This window comes from Leptonychotes weddellii, chromosome 15, assembly GCF_054177405.1.
Source record: "Leptonychotes weddellii isolate Sample4059 chromosome 15, ASM5417740v2, whole genome shotgun sequence".
NCBI lineage: Eukaryota > Metazoa > Chordata > Mammalia > Carnivora > Phocidae > Leptonychotes > Leptonychotes weddellii.
This window is the reverse complement of record NC_138383.1, coordinates 38,815,312-38,834,024: the sequence shown is the minus strand read 5'-3', so window position 1 is coordinate 38,834,024 and position 18,713 is coordinate 38,815,312. Positions and strand designations below refer to the sequence as shown.

Here is an 18,713-nt window from a genome sequence, read left to right as displayed (position 1 = left end):
CCTTCCTCCAACCCCACCGCAGGCAGCTCCTCCCTCAGCCCAAGAGCAAGAGGGAGCCCTTGTGAATTTTCTTTTTCATTTCAAGTGGGTTTTGAGCAACCAGGTCAGTCTGGAAGGCAAGCAATTGGCAGCGTAGTGGAACGGAAAAAATGGGAGTGAGAAAGAATCTTCTGAGGTGCTGTTTTCTTGACAGATCATTTAAACACCTTGGCTAGATTATTTTAGAACCAAAGGAAATGTTTTGGCTTCCATTAACCCCTGGCGAGGGGCTCGCTCCTGGGAGGGGCTCGCTCCTAGGAGGTTTCCGCACAATTACTGGTGAGGAGTGTCTGCCGGCTTCAGAGGGAGGTGGCTCCCAACAGTGGAGCTGCTGCAGGGCTGTGTGGGGCGGACCAACTTCCACCTCGGGCCTCACCCCTTCCTCACTGCCTCAACTCCGGGGCTGTGTGCCCCCAGGGTGCCGCCCTAGCCCCCGCATCTCCCCATTACCTGTGATGTGGAAAGGTCCCCGCAAGCCACTGAGAACAGGCACCCCCCAATCTTCCTTCTCTCTCCGGTCCCACAGGCCATCTGTATGCAGAATGGTCTTGCCAGGTCACCAAATCCCGCAGGCTAAAGCCGCTTTCACAACTGTTGTTAATTACTCGCTTTGGCAACAGGGCCTGCGGGCCCCCTCTCACTCTTCATTTGCATGCAGCCTGAAATCCCTCTGCATCCCAAATATTTAACTATCTTGCCTGGTCCCAGCCAGATTTGAGAGGGCAAGCGCGTTACAGCCGGCCGTGTCTGGCCTCGAAGCCCGCCTCTGTCCCCAGATGGAGTGGGCCGTACGCAGGAAATGAATAGAGCTGGAATCAGAAAATTGGACAGGCCAATTATACCCAGCCAGGTCTTTTCAGAGGAGCTTTGTGATTTTGATTCAATTCCCAGAACAACAAACATGTCTGTGTTTAAACAGGCTCAGAAATGTATTCCAAAGCCAACGTGAAAGCGTTTCTGGGCTGACCGATACCTGGCAGGGCTCATGGGCCTCTCGGGAACGCTTTCCTCAGCTATGGATCTGATTGTTGCTGCATTTCCCATTGCTCTTGCTCCTTCTCCGGGAAAACCGAGAATTCAGAGGTTCCATGGCCTTGCCTGTCTTCCAGAGTCACTGTGGTCTCTCTCGTTGTTTTCAGCTCTTCCTTCCCCCCTGCCTTCTGGGGGATCTTTAAAGTTTTTGTTCCTACCAGTGATTCAAGCTTTTTGGAGTCTGGTTTTCGCAATCCCTTGTTATCTTTAAGGGGTGTGCTGGAAAATCCAGCATCCATACAAAAGTACATGAAAACACAGTATATTTCAAAGAACCATACTCAAGTAAACACCTGTGAACTCATGGAGAAATTAAATATTACTGAATCTGAGAAGCCTCTCTAAGCCCTCCCTGTCTTCCAGAGGTAACCACTGGGAATCTTGTGTTAAGCAATCCCTTGCTTTTTTATTAAACAACAACAAAACAAAAAACAAAAAACAATAAAAACACTTATGTGTGCATTTCTAAATAAAATTAATATTTACTATTACTTGTTTTTGAATATCATATTCTTGAATCACTGGGTATTCTTTGGTGACTTTTTTTTTTCCTTTTGCTTATTGTGTTTTTAATTCATCCTTTGATGAGTTTAGCTGTTCTTTTTTCACTGCTATATATTATTCCACAGCCACGATTTATCTATCCATTACACCATGAAAGGCCATTTGGGTTGTCTCCAGGTTTTTTTGCTGTTACAAAATATGCTGCTATGTGCACTCTTGGTCATGTCTCCTGGGGAGCGTTGTGAGAGTTTCTCTAGGTCGTACAACCCAGAGTGGGGTGTGAGGTGGAGCATCGTGCATAGGAAATGATATTCATAAGGTGCCAGGTGCAGTGTGGAGATGAACCAGCCGGGACTCCTACCAAATGGGTCTAATTTGTAGACAAGGGAGCATCAGGACCTGGCCCATGACCGTGATATGACCCCCAAGTTGATGCAGGTTGGGAATAGCAGGCAAAGTTCAAGGGTCAAAGGGACAACCAGGTGCTGGGACCCAAAGCCAGGTTTGGAGAGGAAAGTGGTCAGGGCCAGGCTGGGCTTCAGTTCTGGGTGCGTCGGCCTGTCTGGGATGTAATGACTTACAAAGTCGAAACAAGAAGCAAGGCAGGAAGCCAGGAGCCCCCCAGAGGGTGGGGGATGACTACTTTGGCAACGAAGGGGAAGAGGCTGAGAACCACCTCTATTCATCCATCCTGTCTCCCTCCAGCCCTGGAGCTGTCCTGCACCAGGAGGAGCTGAGGGCCTATTCTTGAGAGCAGTGGTCACTGGTCTGGTAGAAAATCAGGAGCAGGAAGCTGGTCTAGTGGCGAGAGCCTGTCAGACAGCCCAGGTTCAAATCCCAGCTCTTGGTGTCTTCGCTGTATCACCTTGGACTTGTCACTTAAGGTCCCAGACTTCCATTTGGCTGGAAAATATGGATACAGAGCCCCATGCCTGGCCCAGAGGAAGATCCCAACAAAGGGCAGTTCTTTTCTGCTTCCTTTTTTGATAGAGGGATTTTCTGGCACTGTGGTAGGTCGTGTCTTGAGTTATTTCCTTAAAAGAGGGGATGGATGTGTTTTTCCAGGGCTGGGCACCACCTAGGATCTTAATAAATACTTCCTGAAGGATGGAGTCACACTCTACTCCCTAGTCTCCATCTGCAAGACAGCTGGCTAGGGGGAGGGGCACAATCGTGTCAGCCAATGTCATTTGGCATCTGAAAATGGGCGGGAAAATCTGATGATCCACACTTTTATTCAAATTAATGCAGGGAAATGACCAAATTATATGCTTTCTCCCTAGCTTTTCCCCCACCTCCCCAGGGACACATACAGGAGGGTATCATAAGCAAGGAAAACCTGGTCATAGAGGCCCAGGAACGGGAGAGCAGGGGGGCGGGGAGCTGGGTTGTGGTGTCACAACACTATCATACCAACATATCCACAGGGTAAGTGAAGCTGGACTGCACCTTGTTATACTCAAGGTTGGTCAAACACATCACAAGTTCCCCAACCCCACAAACCGCTGAGTCCCTTGGGGTGGCTGAGTAAGTGGGGGGTGCCCACGGTATGACAGAGCCAAGCACGAGGAGCTGTGGGCCATGCTCCTGGTACGGCTTCATAGCCAGCCATGTCAATCCATCTCCCTACTCCCCATGGCCAAAGGCCCCTCCCCCCAGTCAAGCCCTCCTGGCCCTGCCTCAGTGGAACCCAGGACCTTGAACTGGGCAGCCCGGGCATCTCACTGGCTCCACGCTGCTCTGTGAACACGTCGGCACAGTGTCCCCATCCTGGACAGCTCCTCCCCCAGAGAGACCCTGGCCTCCCTGCTATAGCTTCTTTAGGTCTTCACTCACATCTTACCTTCTCAAAGAGGTCCATCCTGGTCAGGCTCCACCCCTCTCCCTTTTTAAATTTTTATTATTTTTTTTAAAGATTTTATCTATTTATTTGACAGAGAGAAAGACCACAAGCAGGGGGAGTGGCAGGCAGAGGGAGAGGGAGAAGCAGGCTCCCCATTGAGCAGGGAGCCTGATGCGGGGCTCAATTCCAGGACCCTGGGATCATGACCTGAGCCGAAGGCAGTGGCTTAACCAACTGAGCCACCCAGGCGCCCCCCGCCATTCCACTTTCTATGAGTCTGACTACTCTAGGGACCTCACATAAGCGGGATCCTACAATATTTGTCCTTTTGTGTCTAGCTTATTTCCCTTAGCATAGTGTCCTCCAGGTTCTTCCATGTTGTAGTGTGTGTCAGAATTCCATTTCTTTTTACGACTGAATACTATGAATAATTATCGGTACATACAACATTTTGTTTATCCGTTCATCAACAGGAGACACTTGGGCTGTTTCTACCTTCAGGCTGATGTGAATAACGTGGCAACGAACAGTAGTGCGCAATATCTGTTTGAGTCCCTGCTTTCAGTTCTTTAGGTTATATACCCAGAAGGAGAATTGGTAGATCACTAATTTGCTGAGGTGCCACCACATTATTGTCCACGGGGGCTGCACTATTCCACATTCCCCCCAGCAGCGGGCAAGGTGCCAATCTCTCCACATCCTCACCAACATGTGCTATTCTCTGCTTTTCTTTTTTTTTTTTTAAGATTTTATGTATTGCTTTGACAGAAAGAGCGAGAGAGAGCACAAGCGAGGGGAAGAGCAGCAGAGGGAGAGGGAGAAGCAGGCTCCCCGCTGAGCAGGGAGCCCGATGTGGGGCTTGATCCCAGGACCCTGGGATCATGACCTGAGCCGAAGGCAAACGCTTAACCGCCTGAGCCACCCACACATCCCTATTTCCTGCTTTTTAAATATCAGCTGTCCTAATTCGAGTGTGATGTGGTGAGTGGTCTGCTTTTAACCCCACAGCCTCCCTCCCCACCCTGCACCCACCACTCCTGATCCTCCGCCCTGTTCTACTCTTTCTTCTTCCCATTCAGAATCTAACAGCCTATACAATTTGCTTATCGATTAGCCTGGTTATGTTTATTGCCTGTTCTCTCTATCCTCCCCCAGCCCCTGCTAGAAAGTAAACTCAAGGTACAGCTATTGGGCTATTTTGTTCACTGCTATTTTCCAAGGGTCTAAAATAGTAGCTGGCACATAGTGAGCCCTCAATGATGAATGAATGAATGAATGAATGAATGAACGAACAGAAAGCTGAGCTGTGAGAAGCTTTAGAAGTAGACACAACTGGCTTCAACCACTGGCTCCATCAATTACCACCTGGTGTCTTTGGGCAAGTGACCTCCTTTCCCTAAGCCTCAGTTTCCCCATCTGTCACACAAGGACAATAATGAGTACCTCACTGGGCTCCTGAGAGGCTGAAGCTAGATATTCACCGTCTGGCCCACAGTGGGTGCTCGGTTAACGTCCACACTCAATGCCGGACTGGACTCCTCTGGCGTGCATGGGCAGGACGACTGGGCCAGCGGACTGGAGCACAGAGGTGAGAAAGTCCTCTTGGATTGGGCAGCATCTCAGAGAGGAAAGTTCTTTCTCCCGTGCACAGGCACAGGTAGGCACCCCAAATAAGGGGCAGAGAAGTGGGTGGGAGATGACTGCGCCCTCCCCCCACAGGAGGAAGAGGGGCTGGTGGGCCCCAGGATCCTACTCCTCCTGCCACTTCCACATGTGTGGGAGGCCAGGAGCCTCCACTGATGGTCTGCTCGGCAGAGTTGCGGCGCGTGGGAGGTGACCGACACACTGAGGAAGTCTGACCATCCGGGTCCCCCCGGGAACGCCGTGACACCAGCCAGGGCCAGACGCGGATGGTGGGGCCCTCAAGCAACAGCCCGCCTGCCTGCTCGAGCGCCAGCCACCCACCCCTGAGCGCACTCATGGGCCTCCGCAGGGGGCCCTCTGGCAAAGCTGTTTGCAACAAAAATCCAAGCTGCAAGCAACAGCAGGCCCGGGAGAGAACCAGCGTGTGGAAGCAGATGGCAATTTGCAGTGAGCGCAGGCTGCCCGCCTGGGAGGCAGGTGCCACAAGGGTGCTCGGCTCGCCAGCTGCTTCCCACCCACGCTGGCTTGCAGTTGGGGTAGCCCCTGCTTCTCCTGGCCTCCTGCAGGCCTGTGCCGAGGCAGACCCCCCCAAGGGGCTTACCTGGGCTGTACTGTCAGGTGAGGCAATTTAGAGATGATTTTTTAAAAAAGATCTTATTTATTTATTAGAGAGACAGAGAGACCACAAGCAGGGGAGAGGGAGAGAGAGAAGCAGACTCCCCACTGAGCTGGGAACCCCCCCCGCCCCCGATGCGGGGCTCTATAAGGGGCTCGATCCCAGGACCCTGGGATCATGACCTGAGCCGAAGGCAGATGCTTAACCATCTGAGCCACCCAGGCACCCCAACTTAGAGATGATTTAAAGACCACCATGGGAAGCCACTTTCCAAATTCAAAAATTCCTCTTTCAGTCAATCAACAAACAGGAGGAGATGCCAGGAGGTGAGAATACAGACTCAGCACCAATGGGCATCAATGTTGGACCCCGGCCAGGGCCAGCTGTGATGAGACTTCGGGGGCCGGGGGGTGGGGGGGGGGTGGTGAATCAAAAGCACCCTGCTGGGAAAAGGTTCTGAAGTGATCTGAACAGGGAGCCGGCTTTCCTTTTTTGCAAACACGTCTCTTTCAATCAGCAAACATTTCCTGAGCATCTTTTATATGCAGAGCACTGCAGGAAACAGAGTAAGTGTTGGTGCAGCCCTGGACTCCGCTAAGTTATAATCAGGATGCAGAGTGAAACTGGGAAGGCAAAGCACACGCTCTAATTGTATTAATCAGCTTTCAATTGCTTACAAATTGGTCTTCTCCCCTTTCTAGCTCAGCCCGCTCAGAGACTGCCTGCATCCTCAAAGAAGACTTACTCCAAAGCTACAGACTCTAAAAAGGGTCTAGAGGAACGGCTTCTAGAATCCTGGGGAATTTAGAGTCTAATTAACTTTTCCATGGATTACAGTATAACTCTGAGTGAGTCACTGTATTTTTTTTTTTTTAATGAATCGGGATTAAAGGCTAAACAAGAAATGAAATAATTTCCGGCTTTTGCAACGTCATGTCTTTAGAAGCCCCGACGCAGCCCCTCCTAACCTTGCACTAACACAGTCAGAAAAACACGGGAAGAAAGGGCACAAGGACACCAGCAAAGAAGGAATATGACGGCCAACCTACATACAGCTGGTCTCCCCTCCGACGACAGAGTGGGCCAGATGGGCAGCACATCATTGGCCCACCTGGTGGGGATCAGGGGGCAGGGTCCGAAGCCCCCTGGGCAGCCTTCCCAGTGCAGCATGACTGGGGGTTTCTGAGGCTGCAGAGGAGCTGTCCTCCCTCCCCCAACCCTGTCTTCATCAATGGGAGACAGACTCCCAGAAAAGAACCAGGTGTGGGAAGGAGCGGGTACAGCAAGTTGCATCTGGGAAGGTGTATTTCTTTAAGGCTCAACAGTGGGAGAGCAGGGACAGGCAGGAAGAACAGACTAGGCCTGCAGATTTCTCCATCCTTCCTAGTCCCGATGGCCAGAAGGCCGGGTCACAGAAGAGTCATGTTGCCGCTTCCATGGAGTGAAATCCCAGACAAAGGAAAGGGCTTGTGAGCCGCACACGTGCTGCCTTTGGTACATCCTGAGTCTGGAGCGCTCACAGCATCTGAAGGTGGACGGATCCGCGTGTATGCATAGAGACAAACACAGGAAACCTCCAAAGTCAGACCACCTCCCCCAGAAAAAGGAATCAGAGATGCAGAAGGAAAGCCTTAAGATTTTTCAGAATGGGGGAGCTGAAAATGATCTGGTAGAAGACCATGGATACAGACGACAGAGAATGGAAATGCACCCTTCAAATTAAAACCCCCAAGAAGAAACGAGAATAGTTGAGAACAAAGCAATAAGCAAAAACATAATTGAAACGCTTTCTGGAGTCAAAGATCCAAGTGTGTCTGTTCTAGACAAAAATCAATGAAAATGACCTAGGCATACCCAGACAAAAATTTTAATTTCCCAACCTCCAGGTTATTTAGAGAGGAATAAAAGCAGAGTCTGGCTTCAGACTTCTCCCCATGTCTGTGCTTGCCATGAAAACTACTTTCTGTTGTGCATTGGATCTTGTCATCCGCCTTCTCTTTTTCTCAGTTTTGCCTTCAGTTTTGTCTTCATCTACTTGGAGGCTCAGCTGCATCCTCGAAACGGTCCTCTGCCTCACAAGGTCCTCTGTGGGGTTCTACAGTGGGGCCTGATGGGCCATTTAACCAGTCTGCTCAGGGCTGCTTCATTCCCCCTCTGGTTCATTCGCTCGTTCATTCATTCTTTCCTCTTTCTTTCTTCTTTTCTATTCTTTTCTGTCTTTCCTTCCTTCCTTCTTTCTTTCTTTCTTTTTCTTCTTCCTTTTCTTTTCTTCCTCTTTCTTTCTTTCAGATTTCTTTATTTTAGAGAACGAGAGAGTGGAGGGGAGAGACAGAGAGAAAAGAGAGAAACCCAAGCTGACTCGTTGCTGAGCCTGAAACCAAGAGTCAGATGCTCCACGGACTGCACCACCCAGGCGTCACCCCCGGCTTCTGGTTCTTTAAATCTCAGACACAAGTCCGAGTTTATTAATTTGCCAACAAGGAAATCAGGAAGGTGACTACATAGGGTGTCTGTTCAAGGAGGGAATGGAAATGGGAGGGGGGTGGGGAGTGGGAGATCCAATGCTCACACAGCAGCAAGTTGAAAAAAGGCGAATTGGGTAAGGACTGTAGTATTGTGTGGTCACAAAAACATCATATTCATGACAGTTGGTACAGCAGAAATAGGGACTTCGGACTCCAGGCTGTTGGGAGTGCCAACCAGGGATCAAAAATAAAAAACAATCAATAAGAAGCAAATGATAAGGAAACCTATGTGGCTGTTAACGGGAACGACAAAGTGTATTGCTCTAGAAAATTACCAAAGTACAGTTCAATTGAGTTTTTAAATTTACTAATAACATTTTTCATTTTTAGAAATGAAAACAGTTCAGTGGTTCTTTTTCAAATTTGCTGATTCCTTTTTCTTTTTTTTAAAGATTTTATTTATTTATTTGATAGAGATAGAGAGAGGGAGAGCACAAGCAGGTGGAGTAGCAAGCAGAGGGAGAGGGAGAAGCAGGCTCCCCACTGAGGAAGGAGCCCGACATGGGGCTCGATCCCAGGACCCTGGGATCATGACCTGAGCCGAAGGCAGATGCTTAACCGACTGAGCCACCCAGGCGCACCTGCTGATTCCTTTTTCAAAGGTCCTGTTTGTTCAATGTGGTTTCTCTTCCTTCTCTTATCTCTTTTACTTCACTAATTTAAAAAATGTATTTATATCTCTTTTAGTTTCTCTATTTTCTCCCGTACTCTGGACACCAATCCTACTTGTTACATTTGCTAACTCTCCCTCATGGTGATTCTTTCCACATGTGGTTGGCAGACAACGGGGGCAAACCCACAGAATTTAGAGTGGGAAAGATTATCATCAATTCTACTATCAGTCAAGCTATCTTTTTTGTATAAAGACAAGAGCTATTGGGTGCCTGGGTGGCTCAGTCGGTTAAGTGGTCAACTCTTGATTCAGCTCAGGTCATGATCTCAGGGTTGTGAGATCAAGCCCCAGGTTGGGCTCTGTGCTCAGCGGGGAGTGTGCTTGGAATTCTCTCTTTCCCTCTTCCTTGGCCCCTCCCCTGCTCGCTCTCTCTCTCTCTCTCAATAAATAAATAAATAAATCTTAAAAGAATAAAAAATAAAGGCAAGAGTTATTATTAGATAGCAAAAGACTCAGAAAACATACCACCCATGTGCCCTTATTTAGGATTATATAAAATTACATACCAGCTAAATATGGGATAAATCAAAAGTAGTGACTCAAGGGTCTATAAGAAAAGAGGGAATATAAATGCTGGTGTTTATTTTTCCCTTCCAATAATCCATTCTGAGGATATAATTTAAAATGTAGGCAAAGAATTGTGTACAGATATTTACTGTGATTGTTAATAAGAAGGAAAAAAAGGAAATAACTTAGATATCCTAAATTAGCAGAAGTAGCCATCTGACAGAATGTTTACAAATTAGAGTTACTGATTATGCTGAAAACTACTTATGATATGTTAATTTAATTTTATTTATTTTTTATTTATTTTTTTAAAAGATTTTATTATTTGACAGAGAAAGACACAGCGAGAGAGGGAACACAAGCAGGGGGAGTGGGAGAGGGAGAAGCAGGCTTCCCACCGAGAAGGGAGCCCGATGCAGGGCTCAATCCCAGGACCCCGGGATCATGACCTGAGCCAAAGGCAGATGCTTAATGACTGAGCCACCCAGGCGCCCCGATATGTTAATTTTAAAACATAGGTTCAACAATATAAAGAAAAAAGGCAGAAAAAAGATCAGAAGTAAACATGCCAAGATGTTAGCAGTGATTGTCTCTGGATCATAAGATTTTCAATTGGGGGTGTGTATTTCTTTTTTTTTTTTTTTTGAAGATTTTATTTATTTATTTGACAGAGAGAGACACAGCGAGAGAAGGAACACAAGCAGGGGGAGTGGGAGAGGGAGAAGCAGGCCGCCGCCGAGCAGGGAGCCCGATGCGGGGCTCAATCCCAGGACCCGGATCATGACCTGAGCTGAAGGCAGACGCTTAATGACTGAGCCACCCAGGCGCCCCGGGGGTGTGTATTTCTTATGCTTTTTGATACACTGTAAATGTCAATAATCCATATTAATTTCATAATCAGAAAAGAGTACAATGTATGTAATGTTAAAAAAAAAAAAACTTCAGGGCGCCTGGCTGGCTCAGTTGGGGTAGCATGTGACTCTTGATCTTGGGGTTGTGAGTTTGAGCCCCACGTTGGGCATAGAGATTACTTAAAAATAAAAACAACAGGGGTGCCTGGGTGGCTCAGTCGGTTCAGCGTTTGACTTTGGCTCAGGTTATGATCCCGGGGTGCTGGGATCGAGCCCCGTGTCGGGCTCCCTGCTCAGCGGGAAGTCTGCTTCTCCTTCTCCCTCTGCTCCGCCCCCTGCTTGTGCTCTTGCTCGCATTCTCTCTCTCTCTCAAATGAATAAATTAAAAAAAATCTAAAAAAATAAAAATAAAAAATGAAAACTTCTAAGAGTGACAACAGCCAAGAACTTAAATATCTGGGGTAATATTAACTAAGAGAGATGAAACACCATCATACTGACTCTGACATTATAGTACACAATTTATTCTCAAAACAATAGCCAGAGTACCTTTTATAAAGAGGGAGGGGATTCAGGTCATGTCTCTCCTCTACTCAAGACCCCTCCAAGGGCTCCCCCTTCCACTCAGAGCAAAAGCCAAAGTCCTAACAATGGTCTACAAGGACCAACATGCTCTGACCCCTGCCACATCTCTGACCTCTTCCAGTCACACGGGCCTCCTTGCTGATCCTCAAACCTACCAAGGACCCACCTGCTCCAGGGCCTTTGCACTCACTGTACCCTCCACTTGGAATACTTTCTAATCACAGAGCCACACAGTGTGCTCAAATGTCATCTCATCCGTGAGCCCTTCCCTGACCACCATATAAAATACAGCAGCTACCCCCGACGTTCCCAGCACCCTCCTCTTTACCCTGAGCACTTTGTCGCCATCTGTGACATGGCAGGATTTACAATGTCTGTGGTCTCTCTCTCCCACGAGAAGAGCTATTTTGCCTGGCGCATAGAGGATGCTCAGTAAATACGTGCTGGATGCTCCAATGGATAAATGCATTCGATCGGGGCTGAAGTTCACACTGCTCTACCGCCGAAGTGCACAGAACAAGCAGCAATACGAAGCTGACCGCCACAGGGACCTTTAACCAGCACCCAGAAAAAATCCGGACAATTACAGCCAGAGAGGGCAGGAGGGAAGTGTCAAAAGGAGAGATGGGTCCGAGCGTCTGGGCCCAGAGGTATGAGTTTCCATCAGAAAATTCAGGTTCTCCCGTCAGGATGTGGCTTCTGCCGCAGGACAGAACTCCACATTTTTGTCATGGGCTCAGAACCAGCTCTATGTGGCACTTAAAATGACATTTTCAATGCTCTTTCTATTTAGCTATCTCTTTGTTGTGATTAGATAATTTTTTCTCAGATGAAAAGGCATGAGGACACCAATTACCCTGTCACTCTCCCACCCCCAAAGCAGGCGGGAAAATGCAGCCCCCGGCTATGGCCCCCACAGGCACGCAGCCTCCTAGACGCGCACCGTCGCGGCCCATCCACACCTCCTAACTGTGCGCGGTGTGCCGGGGGCCGCAGAGAGGGAACTTGGAGCACTCCTGATCTGGCTACGTTGTATCAGCCTCTAGAAATTCAAGGACAAACTGATAGCATACTGCACAGCCTCATATTCTTTGCCTTAGAAGAGATAAGAAAATTCATCCTAAGCTATTTTGGACTTTTCTGGGCTCTGGAGATTAGGATGGGCCAGTGGTGGGCCCTGCACGCGGCAGCTCAGGATGGTTGGCGGGAGGGGGGCAGTGAGGGCGACCTGAGGGGGGCTGGCCCGGGGCAGCTGCCTCCGGAGCGCTCCACTAAATCATTACGTTTGCGAAATTCGTCTTCCACCTCCTTTTCTTTGACAGCTCCTTCCTCTCTGTCCTCCCACAGCTTGGGGGTGACCGTCATTTCATCCTGCCAAGTGTCTGCCACAAGGTACTCTCTGAAGGAATCTCCTCTCTTGGGACGGTGGAGACCTGCATCTTAAAAGGGACCCCCGAAGACCAGAAGGACCTCAGGTTCAAAGTGGGGATTTCTGGCTGGGTGAGAGGGAGGCCTCTGATGCTACGAAGTTCTTATTCTAAGCCAGATATTTATGTGCACTTTGTACGCTTTAATGACCTTGCTGAATTCTCACAGCACCTCTGGGAAATCCGTGCTTTCAGCTCTATGTCAGGGTGAGAAATCAGGGAACTCCAGGCACGACAGAATGTTAGTTCATACTCTGAGGACCTTCCCTGTTCCAAAAACACAGCAGTGACAGATGAAAATAATACAAAAACAACAAGAAAATTTAACTGTGTTTAAAAATAAGATACAGTTATTACTTCGAGTGGCTAAAGGCACAGCCTGCTGAGCTCCTGGTCCAGAAGCAGGTGGAGGCTGCTGGGAGCTTAGCCTTCCAGGGTATGGGGACTAAAAGTGCCGCCTGGGAGGTGGGGCACCCGAGCCAGAGCCACTGAAAATGGGAGCTGGTGAAGGGATTTCCCACCTGGGGAAGGAGGCTGAAAAAAGGAGAGATGGCTTCCCTGCCCAAGCCTGTGATGATCAGCTCTGGGCATAATCCCACTGTCACTGTGGACACACAACCCATCACTAACAAGACCCATGGCTTTGCACTGGCGGGGTGCGGAGCAGTGGCGGGGGGGGGGGACCCAGGACCTGGGTGGAGGAAATGCAAGACCCCTTGGCAAGGAGATCTGGATGGAGGTGGTGGGCAGGGAAACGGACTGACTCCCACTCAAGATGAGCATACAAACCCAAATTCCAAGACACTTGAGGAAAGCTGACACTAAGAAAGACAAAGGACAAAACCAACAGTTGGGAGATAGTCTCAAAGGTTTAGTGAACTAAAGACTCTACCCAGAAAGTATCCCAGAAGGATAAAGGAAGAAAAAAGAAAGAGCTGTTGGGAGTTCCTGGAGGAGGGACTGAGGCTCAACAATGTATCCAACAGGATTTCCAGGAGAGCAGACATGGCATTAGCTGCAGAGCCATATTCAAAGACAGCATGGCTGAAAATATCCCATAACTAAAGACCTTTTATGGATGCTCAGATTAAAAGCCCATATCAGTTGCCAAGCAAGATAAGTAAAAAAATAAATCCACATCTGGAAAACCAGGGGTATGCTCCCTTTGTGCCCAGCTCTTCTGTTAGCACAATCCCCATCCTGTGACCCGCCACAGAGAGAAGCTGCCTGCCAACATCCTCTGTTTCAGCCCCGATCCTGGTACAGTGAAGGGAGCCCTGGGTTTGGGGTTAGGAGACACAGTTCGAGTCCCCTATCTGTGACTGCCTCAGAGAACTCAGTGAGCCTTGATTTCTTCTCCTAAAATGGGGTCAGAACTGGAAGTATGGAAACTTCGTACCAGAAGGGACTTTGGGGTGGTATCATCACAAGAGACCACGGCTGCGTTTGATTTCTAGCTCTCCCACCAAGTAGCCTTGTGCCCGGAAGGTACTTCACTTCTCGTGTCTCCATTTCTCCACCAGTAAAGGGGGATAATCATAGCTCCCGCCTACGGGGTTGTGTCAGGATGAAACGAGTTTAGGTATGTAAAGAACAGCGCAGTGCCGGGCGCATAGTAAACACTCAGCCTAGGATAGCCATTACGCACAAAATACTATACGCACCTACACTCAGTGTGAGGGACTCCCCACTGAAACCACAGCCCCCAGGCATAGCACAACCAGAGCCCACTGCCCGCTCTGCACGGTGGAACAGGCAAGCAGGCAGGCCAGCCCTCCCCGCCCTTCTCCCTGGCCATCCTTGGTGAGTCCTGCTTGGCCTCTAGAGAAGGCCCTCCCAGAGACCAACCATGAATTTCCCTAATCCCAAGTCCACTCACACCCGCCCCCGCCCACCCCCACCCATTGCCCTGGGCATCCTACCTCTCTCTGCTCACTGCAGATCTTACACAGCCACAGAGGCCGCTTCTGGCCGGGGGAGGCCTCGATCCCACATTTGGTGCAGACTTTCTACAAGAGAGAGGACATGGGAATGTAAGCACTTCGGCCACTTCCTCCTCATCTGAGGGGCTGAGAAACTAACCAAGGAACCCTCTGGCATCTTCCAAGGGGATGGTGTTAGTCTCAGACCAGCAGGGTACATAACTCAAAGGGCACAGATCATCTAAACTCTGTAGTTGGCTTTGGGGCACAATGGATATGCCCATTCGTGGATCGCCACGAAAGCAATTCCCCACCGCACTCCCACTGCGTTCTGTTAGGATCACATAAAAAAAAAAAAGCTGATATTCACAGCTGCATCATTTTCCATAGCAAAGAACTGGAAACAACCCAAATGCCCGATACCAGAGGAAGATCCAGGCAGACAGAACAGAATATGATGTGGCCTTGACTTAGCCGATTGTGCCGATACCTGGTAATGTGGGCAGAAAATGATCTTTTTCAACAAAGAGCACACACATCTGTATACAACCGCACAAAGACCTCACACGCGTGCCTGACGAGGGGAGGAGATGATCTAGTGAGAAACACCAGGGGCAGCTTTATGCCACGTTGCCCACGGAATGACTCCAGGAACCCTATTATGTAAGTATGAGGCCCATTTCACAGGTGAGCAACCCGGGGCTCAGAGTAGTTGGAAAATTTGCCCAAGTTCACGCAGCAGGTAAGTAATGGACTCAGGTCTGACTTTAGGGCCATTCTATAATTTTTTCCAGATGCCTAAGTATCCCAAACCTAGTTTCTGCAGTGTTTTTCCTTCTACAGTGTTGCTGAAGTTCCTGACTTCTGCAACTACATCTCACTTCTCTGAAACACACAGCAACCAGCAGGGGTGGGCAAGGCAGATGAAATTCGCAGGGAGGCAGAGGGGGACTTGGTGGGGCTGAGACCTGTTTCCAGGTAACCCAGGCAGAGTATGATTCAGCGGCTGCGTGTCCTCCTCAGACAGCTGTCCCACCAGCTGATCAATCTGCCTACCACGCGGAAGCTGCCCGGTCCCTGCCAGGCTGGGGGCTCTCTCCTGCCTCCCGCCGCCTGGGGAAGGCGAGATCTGTAGCCTGGCCTTTTCTGCAGGCTGCCAACTGAGCAAGGAGCACACTCTCCTCTGAGAGGGAAATGTCACCGACTTGGCTTCCCAGAGCATGTCGTCACCACCCGATCAGGCGGCTGAGCCCAGCCCTGCAGGAGGCTGGGGCCAGCTCTCCGCAGAAGGAAAGCTCGGATACATATGGGGCGGGGGGACGGGGGTGGGTAGACACTTGCTACCATTCAACACACAGGTATGAGAAATGTCCCTTTTATTTCTCCAAATGAAATGCAACCTGCTTCAAGCTCTTGTCTGTCTGGGCTAGAAGGAAGTCCATCCCAGTCACAACCGGGGCCCCTGGCCAGCTCTTGTGAAGGCCCTAAGCGTGGGGTGTCTGGGGGTGCAGGCCATCTGGGAAGGGGTCAGCGAGTGCTGTCTGGGGTGCTCACTACTCTGCTGTTCTCCCTCTGGGCTCCCATGGTCCCTCGGAGCGGAAGGAGGCCTGGCCACTTCTGTACCAGGCCTGGGTTTGGGATGTGTGACAGGCTGGGGCTTAGTGTCACCAGGGGCCCGCAGCCTGTCTCCCAGAAGCCCCTAGCTGCCATCCCTGAGCTGGTCTGGGGACTCTCCCTACCCCTCCCAACAACCATTCTATCCCGAGGACAGGGGGCCCCCATAAGCCCATGAGGTGGGCCTCAGAAAAACACAACACAGGCCTTTCTTGCTGGGGGTAAAGAGAGAGGAAGGAAGTGCTGAAGCCAGCTGGCTGTTTTCCTTGCTAATTCCCACCATCTCATATAAATGGTACACGTGTGGAAGTAAGGGTGGCCCTCCCAGTGAGGCGAGATTGTCCTACTTCTCAGTGGGTAGGATGATGGCTCGCCCTCCAAGCTTACTCTGCCCCCTCCCAGTAAGATGAAGGTGTGAGGAATAACGAGAGGATAGAGGGCCAGTTACCACCATTTACTGGACAATGGCAGGTGCCAAGCACTGGGACCCTGGAGACAAAGTATGAATGAGGGGGGTGTCATGATCTCCACTATAAGGATGAGGAAACTGAGGCTCAGAAGTGTTCAAGACTGTCTGAGACCCCCCAGCTAGCTGGGGACAGTCAGGATTTAGGAGGCTTCCTTCTTCCAGACCTCAGGAGAGCTGGGTAACTCCCTCCCCAGCCCAGGAGCCCAGCTGGTGCCCATAGCTCTCCAGGGTTCATGTCCCCAAGCGTGGCTGATGCCTCTTGATTAGGCAGAGAAGGCAAGGTGGGATGACCCTGGGACAAGGCTTTGCTGGGGATTGGGGAGCAGCCACACTGCTCATCAGCTGCATGATGCGGGTTCTAGAAGCTAACACTTGGAAGTGAGGCTGGGAGGATGGGCATGCACATGCCCTCAATAAATATCTGGTTGGATGAACATCTGTGCTGCTGGGGGCAATGCAAGAAACTAGGAGAGCGTGCAGAACAGCTGTGTTGTCTTCTCCCCACAGGCCACGGGACGCAGGCCCGCCCAGCCTGGGGACAGCAGCGGCTTGGACCAGTCACCCTCCAGAGGCTGGGTCAAAGGCTGTTGGTCAATTCCCAGTCTGGAAGGGCAGGAAGAGGGATGGGTTGCATGTCCCAAATGTCCCTGCTGCTTCTTGTCCTGTGGGGTGCTGTGGAGGGTCGGGGTAGCCCGACAGGACGCGCCTGCCCCAGCCCACGCACAAGCCTGTTTTCAGGCTACCAGCCAACACTGCGGAGCCCCCAGTTCTCGCCACCTCTCTGTTGTCTTCATGGGCCTGCAGCGTCTCTGGGTGGGGAATGTGGGCCAGCAAAAAGATAACACGCTCCAGTTCAAATAATACACAATTGCTGCTCTATTAAATCTCGAATCAGTAAGAGAATAATGAGCCTTTTCTCCTTATGGGCTTGGTCTTTGTTCCGAGATGCCAATAAAGAAAATTAGGCAGGTGGCATTTTAAAAAGCCAGGGACAGAGAGGGCAAGCCGGCCATGATATCGACTCGGTGCAAAGGAAACACTGCACCATTATGTCAGGGACGGTCTCGGGGCCTGGCGTGGTCCCTTGCTTCCCTGCCTGAGATGGGCCTCCACTGAGCGGAATTGCCCCAGGGGAGCGAGCACCAGCTTCCTGGCCTTGGCTGTCTCTTGCTTCCTGCAGCCTGCAACTGTGTGGGCGTTAAACCATACAAGTCTAGCTCCTGGGTCGGCCTCCGAGCACAAGCAACAAAGCTCCAGGCCTGCAGCCTGCAGGGGCTCTCTCTTCTTTCCCTCCATGCCCTCCTTTTGCAAATATGTATTCCAGCTCAGAGGGGGTGGCTCAGGGCACAGGACACAGGCTTTGAGGGCAGGAAAGCGCAATCTGCCATATGGATGCAACCTTGGGCTTGTTTGTCTGAGCCTCATTCTTTGCCCGTCAAACGGTGGTAACAGGCAGACTCCCGCTGTTGGGAGGATCGAGGGAGATGATTCATGAAAGTGCTTAGCGTACTCTGTGGTAAAGAGCAGCAACAACCACAGTTCTTTCCTGCACACCTGTCTCATCGAAGGGTGCCAGCACCCATCAGTCACACAGGCCCAAAGCCGGAACCATCCTTGGTTCTCACCCTCCCTCATTCCCACCACACAATCCATCGCCGAGGAAGCTACATCTCACTTGGCACTGTCACCTCCCCTCCCCCCCCCACACCCCCCGGTCCACACTGAGGTCCTCTCCAGTGCCGGGCTTGCACCGCGGCCGCCCAGCACATCCCCTCACCCCCACTTTGGCCAGCCTCCAGTGGGTTCCCGGCACAGCAGGAGTGATCTTTTCAAGATGCAAATCTAATGTCATTTCTGCTGTCCCTGCCGGCTTACAAGCCTCCAGAGACTTCTTGTTGTTCTCTGGATGAAGGTCACCTGCTTTTACATGGCGTGTCATGCCTGCTCGGGCTGGACCCTCCTCGTCTGCCTCAGCTCACACCCCTCTCCCCTTGATCTCCACGCTCTGAGACCTAGCCATGTGGGCTTGCCTTCAGTCCCTGGTCCTCACTTGCTTCTTCTGCCACGGGACCTTTGCATATGCTGTTCCCTCTGTCTGGGATACACTTGGCCACACTCTTTTATCATTAACCTATGCATCCTTCAGACCGCAGCAAAAAGCACCACTTCTTCAAGGAAGTCTTCCCTGATTTCTTACCCCATTGGAGCTTCCATAGCAGGCTCTTGCCTCTTTTCCTCCACTGTCAGGGCCAAGATTTTTACCCTCATTTGTGTGGTGACTATCACTGCGTCTACTAGGCTGTCAGAGGCCACGTCTATTTCTGTTCACTTTCTTGTTTCCAGTGACCGGCACAATGAATGTTTGTGGAATGAATGAGCAAAGAAATAGCAGATACTTTTAGTATTATCACTGAGAAGGCAAGACACAGCCCTTTGCAGAACGTGCCAATCTGTTGGGGAGA

General features: G+C 50.4%; 1 protein-coding gene across 1 annotated transcript in view; it reads right to left on the bottom strand.

The window, feature by feature from the left end:
* Positions 1-6,180: 6,180 nt before the first annotated feature.
* The window catches only part of RPH3AL (rabphilin 3A like (without C2 domains)), an 84,839-nt gene continuing 72,306 nt past the window's right edge, over positions 6,181-18,713 (bottom strand). Inside the window, exons 5-6 of the mRNA XM_081806130.1 lie at positions 14,169-14,255; positions 6,181-12,513 (exon numbers count right to left, since the gene is read on the bottom strand). Of these exons, the coding sequence (XP_081662256.1) occupies positions 12,370-12,513; positions 14,169-14,255 (231 nt within the window). The 3' untranslated portion in view covers positions 6,181-12,369. The remainder of the gene's footprint in view (positions 12,514-14,168; positions 14,256-18,713) is intronic.